This window comes from Perna viridis, chromosome 4 (assembly GCF_037379345.1).
Source record: "Perna viridis isolate PV_CMFRI_1.1 ecotype Kerala chromosome 4, ASM3737934v1, whole genome shotgun sequence".
Lineage (NCBI taxonomy): Eukaryota > Metazoa > Mollusca > Bivalvia > Mytilida > Mytilidae > Perna > Perna viridis.
The window spans coordinates 5,566,129-5,574,898 of NC_142448.1; the positions used below are offsets into that span (position 1 = coordinate 5,566,129).

Here is an 8,770-nt window from a genome sequence, read left to right on the forward strand (position 1 = left end):
GATCACAAATTTACGCTGAAAACTATACTGGTCATATAAACAATATGGTAAAAAGGTCTTCATTGACTTGAAAAAGTGTTCGATACAGTATGGAGGTATGGTTTATTCTACACGCGTCTAAAACTAAATATTCCACAAAGAATTAACGGCATAATTCAATTTATGTATTCACGTGTTGAATAAAATTTTATAAAGGGCTAAGCCTCTCTTTTTTTATCTGAAGGTGGAGTAAAACAAGACAATGGCTTAAGACATTTATTATTCAACTATTTCAACTATTTCATTAATGACGTCGCTCCAGAAAAGTTTAGTTGAGTGTTCATCCATCTGTCGCCTGTTATATATGACAATTAGGAAATTGATAATCAGCATTTAACTGATAAAACTCTATACACCCATGAAGTGATGATAAACATTTCCCAGTGACATTCTATTGTTCTATTGTTTAAAAGTACCTACCGCCGTATCAGAGATTTCTTGTTATATACCATATAGATTGATAATGTAATTCAGTGTAGAATAAAATGCTAATCTAAATAGATGCCTTCTATACTCAATCCTGTTATGATATAAATTGTAAGGAATACATAACATCGCCTAGTGCATTTTGTAGTGGTTACACAAAAATGATAATTTTGTAATTTTATATAAAAAATATGAAAGCAACACAAAAAAAAAAAAAATATTTAACACACACACAATGATATTGACAATTTCGAACAGGCGAGTTATCTCTGTGATAACAGTTAATCTTAATCACATATTTACTCCAGAAAAAAACTCTCATTAACGTCATTTACATAACGAATACATGGGTTGTTGATACTGGACTTGGTCATACAATAGAAACCACTTCCTCTATTTAACTTATCAACCTTTAGTTAGGGTAATTAAACTAAGAATTAATTCCCAAATGTTTGCAAAATCAAAATGCTAAAATATTTGAGTCACAAACGCTTTATTAAGGACTAGTTTTAATTATGTTTTTTTTTAAACATGGGTCAAAGACCCCCTTAAGTTGGCATTTCAAAAAATAGACCTGACAGAGCTGCTATACCTAAAATTAGAATTACTGCTCATCCTGTGATGAGTGAAAGAGGAAGATATTTAAACATCCCTAAAACAGAATGGTATTGTACCTTAGGTAAATCAAATTGCATTGAAAAACATTTTCTTTTGGAATGTGAAGCTTATAATTCTCACAAAACACTAATCAGTAAGTAAAAAGAAAACATATTCGTAATATTAGGAACAGATTAACATTTTTATTAAACAATCAACCTTATAAACTACTAAGGTTGACTTTCTCTTTCATCTCATATTGTTTGAGCATCAGAAATAATCTGTTTTAAATGAAAATGTACACTGTATCATCATGATTATGTTTCAAATATGCATGTTCATGTATGTTATATATTGTTAATTATAACTGTTCTTATGATGTTCTGCATAATGGGCCCTGATCATTTATTGTTGATGAGAATGTGCCAATAAAATATTGTTATTGTAATTGTTAATGTCATCAGAAGATAAATCTTTTACTACAATCCTTTCAAAACTTATTGAATCTTTTGTTGAAGATATATTTTTTTTCAGAACTGATTGGAATTGCCCCCTTGCACCTCAATGTGTACTACATTGTTTAGACATTGTAATGTCTGTTTATGTATAATGTTGTTATCAATATGTATCCAATCAATTAAAATCAATTAAATCATTTGCATTGTATATACTGTATGATTTTACTGCTCCACAAAGGCACTGTGATTAGTTTAATAAAACATCTTATGTCTCGTTCCCTTTTTTGGTGTTTAAAATCCCACATCTATGTAACAAAAACCTTGAAAACAAATAATTCATCCATAAGGAAAAACATTGTACCTCAAAAAGAGAATTGTTACAGCGTTTCACAATTATTGTGCAATGTTAAAACAGATGAACAGATCTATAGGCAAGCCTATAATGTTTCACAATTATTATGCAATTTTCAGACAGATGAACAGATCTATAGGCAAGCCTACAAGGATGTATCATAATATGTCTTTCAAAAGACATGGGTAGAAATGTAAATAATGGTTGAAAATAAAGTTATTCTAAGACCCAAAATCTCTGATAAACACAATAAAATCCTCTTAGACAGTAAAACATGTATTCATCACAGTAAATCATGTATTCATCATAGTAAAACATGTATTCATCACAGTAAATCATGTATTCATCACAGCAAAACATGTATTCATCACAGTAATAATTATATTTATCACACCTATCATAACAGTGTGTAAATCTATATTTGTACGTTCAGTCTATGCCTTAGGTTGGCATTGTGTAACAGGTTAAGAGTTCTGGCTTCAGGTGGAGGTCTTTTGTCTATTTTGATCCCACGGCTTCGTAGTCTGGCCAGGGAAGCTTCTGTAATATCACGGCAATCTCTCACTTGTAAAGCTTCTAATGAATGTGCATATTCACCTAAAATACTGAAGAAAAGAGGAAATCTCACTATCTTTAAATAATGAAAACAGAATGAATTGAAATTTCTAGACTTCCTATTTGTATGTAAGAAGCTTCCTACGAAAAAAATTATACAAATGAAAATAAACAAACAATAATTCACTTGTTTATGATATATACAATAGAATGTTTAGTATCACCTTGCTAAAAACTCACGACTGGTGAGCTTTTTCAATAATCTTTTAAAGTGAAGATGTTTTAGATAATAAAGAAAAAGTTATCAGTAATCCTATGAGTTAAACGTGACAGGTATGATTGTTTTTGTTGAATTGAAAACTCAGAGATGGAAAGAAAGCATATAGTTTTCATAAATGTTTTAATAACATGTAGAATTAATGTAAGCATAACTCACAAAAGGATACTACCCCTGAATTATTCATACCAAAAATAAATGTACTAGTAGCAGCTGTCGAATGCCAAAGTCTCATACTCATTCAAAGGTTTTCATAAAAATACATTTAGCAGCTAAGGAGGAACTGAGCGTACAAAATGGTGACAGAAAAAATAATGCACAGACAGACAGGCCATCTTAATCACAATATATGGCACTGCTTTAAAGTCAGGGATATAATGAACTGTTTCAATGTTACTTGTAATCCTTATGAGAATACATGATTTTAAAAAAAATCAAAAAATCAAATAGTACTTAAATAATTGATGAATAAGGGGCTCTCCACCACCCCCGTACATTGGTTACCTACATTGTTGACCCTCCAGCATCCTTGTACATACAGTGTACATACATTACTGATGAGTTAGTGACCCTCCGACATCCCTGTATATACAGTGTACTTACATTACTGATGAGTTAGTGACCCTCTGGCATTCCTGTACATACTGTGTACATACATTATTGATGAGGTAGTGACCCTCCGACATCCTTGTACATACAGTGTACTTACATTACTGATGGGTTAGTGACCCTCTGGCATCCCTGTCAAACTGTTCATACATTATTGATAAGTTAGTGACCCTCCAGCATCTCTGTATATACTGTGTACATACATTATTGATGAGGTAATGACCCTCCAGCATCACTGTACATACAGTGTACATAGGTTATTGATGAGGTAGTGACCCTCCAGCATCCCTGTACATACAGTGTACATATATTATTGATGAAGTAGTGACCCTCTGACATCCTTGTACATACAGTGTACTTACATTACTGATGAGTTATTTACCCTCTGGCATCCCTGTCAAACTCTGTACATACATTGAATATTGAATATTTAATATTACATTATCGGTAAGTTGGTGACCCTCTGGCATCCCTGTATGTATAGTGTACTTACAATACTGATGGGTTAGTGACCCTCCGGCATCCCTGTACATACAGTGTACTTACATTACTGATGGGTTAGTGACCGTCCAACATCCCTGTACATATAGTGTACTTACATTATTGATGAGTTCGTAACCCTCCAGCATCCCTGTACATTGAGGTGCTGTAAAGTTAAAGCTGCTCTGGCCAAATTATTCAATGCCATATCTGTTACTCCATATATTTTGGCAAGTGAGAGATACTTCAGACTGAAATAAATAGTTATCACTAAAATTTCCCTAAAGACAAGGAAAATACTAACCAATGAATTTGAACTATGTTATTACATAAAAGCTAACATAAATAACCACATATTTATATAATGATCTAAAATGTTTTCCTTCAGTTAATTTATTCCGATACGGTACATGCATGCCTAAGAATATTCAATACTTTATAATTTTGTAAAACAAATTATTGTCCTTTTATCATTCTAATACCTACTTTTTCAGTTGAGCAATTAACTCAACAACATCATCATTCAGCTGCCAGCATCCAGTTAGATCTAATTGTGTTATATTTGAACAGTTCAGTAACACACTAGTGATTCCTGCTTCGCTTACCCAATGACATTCACGTAACATTAGCGACGTAATCTGTTGACAGTTCGTAGATATTGTCTGTAAACAATTGTTACTTATTGATGAACAATTTGTCAAATCAATTTTCTGTAATTTTGAACAGTTTTCCAACACAGGAAGGAGCAATCCATCTGTTAACCAATTCTTTGCATTCCGTAGCACAAGTTTTGTCAGTGAAGTATTACTGTCAGTTAAAATTATGAATGCTTTGGATGTCATAATATTACCTTCTCGACAAATATTACATGTCCTACAAGATCTAAAGTAAGTACTGACAAGTTCTTTGTATTCCTTGGAAACAATTCTTAGTTTAAACTGTGTTGACAGTGGCAAGCAGGGCATTATGTATTTGAAAATAATGTCTTCCCATGGTAGATCTAGGAAGCTGACTTCTCTGTAATCATAATATAGTCATGTGGTTATACATACAATTGTAATATATGTATGTCAACAATATTTCATTATCATTTATCACCAATGATGATCAACAAAATTTGAGGAGAGTTCCACATATAACAATAAGTAACAGATCAAAGGACTGTGAGCAGGTGTCAGTCTCACAAAAAGTCATAAGTGTAAAACTGATCGTAAGTTATGACGTAACAATGCTATTTGCTGTTATGACGTCATTACTTACGATCAACTTTACACTTACGAATTTTTGTGAAATTGATGCCAGGCCCTTCATTAAGAGGCAGTACAAGGTACCTTTACCATCCTAGTCTACTGAAAGGTACCTCCTGAATTTTAAAATTTCATAATTTTTATAAAAGAAAATGATAAAAAGTACCTCCTACAAAATCAAAGGTACCTGCATTGCAAAAAGTTAATGAAACCCCTGCAGTGAGACAGATGTACACATGCATACAGAAGATTACTTTACTAAGTCATTCAGAAATTTTGCTGCAGAACACAATGAATTGGTCCTAATAAATGTTGTTCTCAGGTCTACCGATAAAGAATACAATAACAAAACTAAGGCAGAATTGAGCAATCACCAGATAAAAGTATCACATTTAAATTTTTACCAATTTAAAATTTAAAAAATTAACATAGTACTCAGTGAAGATTAATTTCTAAACATACGTGTATTTATTCTTATTTATAGAGTGCATCTGAGATATTAAAGAGTAATCAAGGGGACATGTATGTTTATTTCTGTACTTAACAAGTTTCTAAGAATCAGTTTCTTTTGTTTGTATTCCTGCCATAACCATTTATTGTACATGTGTTTACAGAAATAAATACTGTATATTATGGTGAATTACCTAAACTCATGGTTGGTATCATCCTGGTGAACTTCTTCACAATCAGCCATTTTGATGCTTGTCTGTAAAATATTCAACAAGCTTAAAATCTTTATTTAAAAGGCACAGGTTAAGGCTGTAGGGGCAAAAATAGAGATTAAGGATGAAAATATATTGTTTACAAGGCAGAATCTAGGATTTCAAGTAAAGGTGTGTAGATGGCAAAATATTTTTCAACCAATCTCATTAGTGATGTCATATTCATTAATTTACATATCATTAAGTGGCAAATTGGTAAATAAACAACTTAATAAACATTTTCATAATTAGATCCAAATTTTCAAAACTTTATAACTTTATTATTCTATATCCAATTTAGGTTCTGTAAAATGTTTCATGTAGGTAAAATAATTCATATTCTGTATACCAATACAAATATTTTATTTAGCTCCAACACAGTTACAATAAGTGGTTTTGGCCAATCTTAAAATTACATGAATTGAACATGTGTTATATATAATGTATAGTAGTTACAAATGTAGCTTACTGAATTGAAGTTATAAAGGGTTATGAAAATACAATTTATATATCAATTGATAAGACTTTCTTTTTTCCATGCAATCTGATATAAAATTGGAAGACAACCTCAGTAATTTAGAATTTTTACTGTTAAACAATATACTTAGTTTTTTTTTTTTATAGTATTAAACGTATCAAAGTTTTTATATAAAGACAAAATTTTCAGTTTTAGTTGATCTCTTAGTGTGTTGTATAGCTCACACTCAAATAAGAAATGTTCTTTGTCTTCAATGTTAATATGGCATACGGGGCATATTATATTGCCTTTTGGAATATTGAGGTGTCTTCCTCTTTCAATCATAAGCTGATGAGAGCTAATTCTTATTTTGGATATCATGGATCTCTCTGCCAGTTTAGACAAAGCATCTATATAATTTGGTCTAGTTCCAGACCTATAAAGTTTTCTATAAATAGATAATTTTGAAGAATTACTGATATATGAATTTTTTGTTCTTGTAAATGTTGATCCAATATTCTTTGTTTAATCATTGGTAACTTTATTTTTAGTGCACTTGTGTTATTCATTAAATAGCAAAAGCCCAGGGTATCTAGTAACCTTTTGGTATTAGTTGTCCAAGTGTTTGAATCCTTTGTAATATAAAAAAAATTGGTATAAAAGAGTAGTAGTATTGGAATAAATATGATTTAGAAATCCAATGATTGAAAAATTAATTTTACATTGCAGGGGCAATCTACATAGCTCTGCACGACAACCATAGTTGCAAGATTTACAGTTAACTCCAAGTAGTTCTTTAATAAATTTAGTATGGAATTTTTCAAGGTGATTTGATATATTCTTTAAAAGTAATTCATTTCCCCAAATTTCAGTGCAGTAAAGCATAATTGGAGAAACCAAGGAGTCAAACAGTTTCTCTAAAAGTCTACATGGGTTGTTTAATCCCATAACTTTCTTAATTTTGAAATAGACTTTCTAGCTTTGTCAATCAAAATATCTATTGCTAAACTGAAATTTCCATTATATTCAATTGTTAAACCCAAATATGTATAATGTATTACAGTTTCAAGAGGTAAATTGTTATAAATAAATGAATTTTCATGTGTTTTACCATTAGAATTGAAGAGAATAACTTTAGATTTGTCTGCATTGACCTCAAGTCTCCATGATTTACAATCAAAGCGCAATTTATCTAAACAATGTTGTAAACCAGACTGACTTTCTGATAATAAAACAATGTCATCAGCATATAAGAGAATGTTGAAAGAGGATTCTTCTATGACCACTGAATCCGTCTCTGGATGGTCAATATGTTCCGTTAAATCATCAATAAAGAAATTAAATAAAATAGGGTTTCAAACATCTCCTTGTTTCACTCCATGCATGGTGGGAAAGATTGGACTTTGACCCTTATCAAATTTAATTCTGAATGATGTATTTGTATACATTGATATGAGAATATTTGATATGAACGGTGGGAAGTTATTTTTTTTAAATTTTATAGAAAAGCCCTTTTCTCCACACGGTATCAAAAGCCTTTCTAAGATCTATAAAAGCTGCAAAAACCTTTTTGTGTTTAGATTTGTTTGCATTGACAATTGACTTTAATGTAAATAAGTGGTCAGAAGTGTGACTTTTTTCTGCAAATCCAATTTGGTTTTTACTTAGAAAGTTACTTTTTTTTTTAAATAAAATTTAAGATTCTGTTAAGTATGACTTTGTTGAAAAGTTTTCCAAGGTTAGATGTGAAGGATAATGCCCTGTAATTACCAGGGTCAAATTTGTCACCTTTTTTATGTATTAGCACTAAGTAGTTTCTAGAAAAGCAGAGGAAGCTTACCATACCGGTGCACCTGGTCCATGCTCCCAGTTTTTAGTGGAGTCCGAGTTGCTCATTTACTTTTGTTACTTTGTATGTATAATTTTGGTTACTTTATATTCTTTGTTGTGTATGTCTGTTTTCCATGTCTGGTCTTTGTCCCTGGATTACATTCTTTTGATTACCGCTATAACCTTTAAATTGTCTTACAAATGAAAAAGTTATGATGTTTTAAAGTTGATGCCCGATGCCACTCAATGGATATTTTGCCAACCAAAACCAAATCACAGGTAAGTGATGACATCACGAAGAACTCTCCTATGTTTTAAATAACAGCTAAGCAAATCATTATGAACCCCCCAAAAAAATAAAATAAAACAAATCAAAATTAAGAAGCAACTGTTCCAAAACTGGAAATATTTTGTGTTCTATTTAGATAAGTATTACTATTTTTTTTGCTACATTGGATTTCTCTTTTAGGTGGATTTTGTCTCTTTGATCATTGCACTTACCACAACACTGATGTGGTGACAGCCAGCTGATTTTTAGTGTAACAAGTTCATTTTAACTAATTATTTTTTATAGAATAATTCAAATTAAATCATACTGCTGGAGAAAGGCTAAAATTTTACAACATTATAAACATCTCGTGTTTATAAAAAAATGATAAATTATGTAAACTATTTAACTATATTTCTATGACCAAAATATCTCTTCAAATGAACACTATAAGGCTTTTTATAAGTATCACTT

At 31.0% G+C, this 8,770-nt stretch overlaps 1 protein-coding gene across 1 annotated transcript; it reads right to left on the reverse strand.

The window, feature by feature from the left end:
- Positions 1-241: 241 nt before the first annotated feature.
- LOC148618611 (F-box/LRR-repeat protein 15-like) lies at positions 242-8,695 on the reverse strand. The gene is made up of 5 exons (XM_088577695.1): positions 8,530-8,695; positions 5,685-5,746; positions 4,280-4,810; positions 3,913-4,044; positions 242-2,477 (listed from the first exon to the last, which is right to left on the reverse strand). Exons 2-5 carry the CDS (start codon positions 5,732-5,734, stop codon positions 2,288-2,290), a joined length of 903 nt encoding a protein of 300 aa, XP_088433821.1. The 5' UTR covers positions 5,735-5,746; positions 8,530-8,695; the 3' UTR covers positions 242-2,287.
- Between the last annotated feature and the right edge of the window lie 75 nt (positions 8,696-8,770).

Excerpts from the sequence above, each read along its gene's own strand:
- LOC148618611 (XM_088577695.1), bottom strand. The coding sequence starts at position 5,734 with ATGGCTGATTGTGAAGAAGTTCACCAGGATGATACCAACCATGAGTTT. Across the intron at positions 4,811-5,684 it reads GATACCAACCATGAGTTTAG|AGAAGTCAGCTTCCTAGATC; the intron begins GTAATTCACCAT and ends TTATGATTACAG. Across the intron at positions 4,045-4,279 it reads TTAATTGCTCAACTGAAAAA|TCTGAAGTATCTCTCACTTG; the intron begins GTAGGTATTAGA and ends TATTTATTTCAG.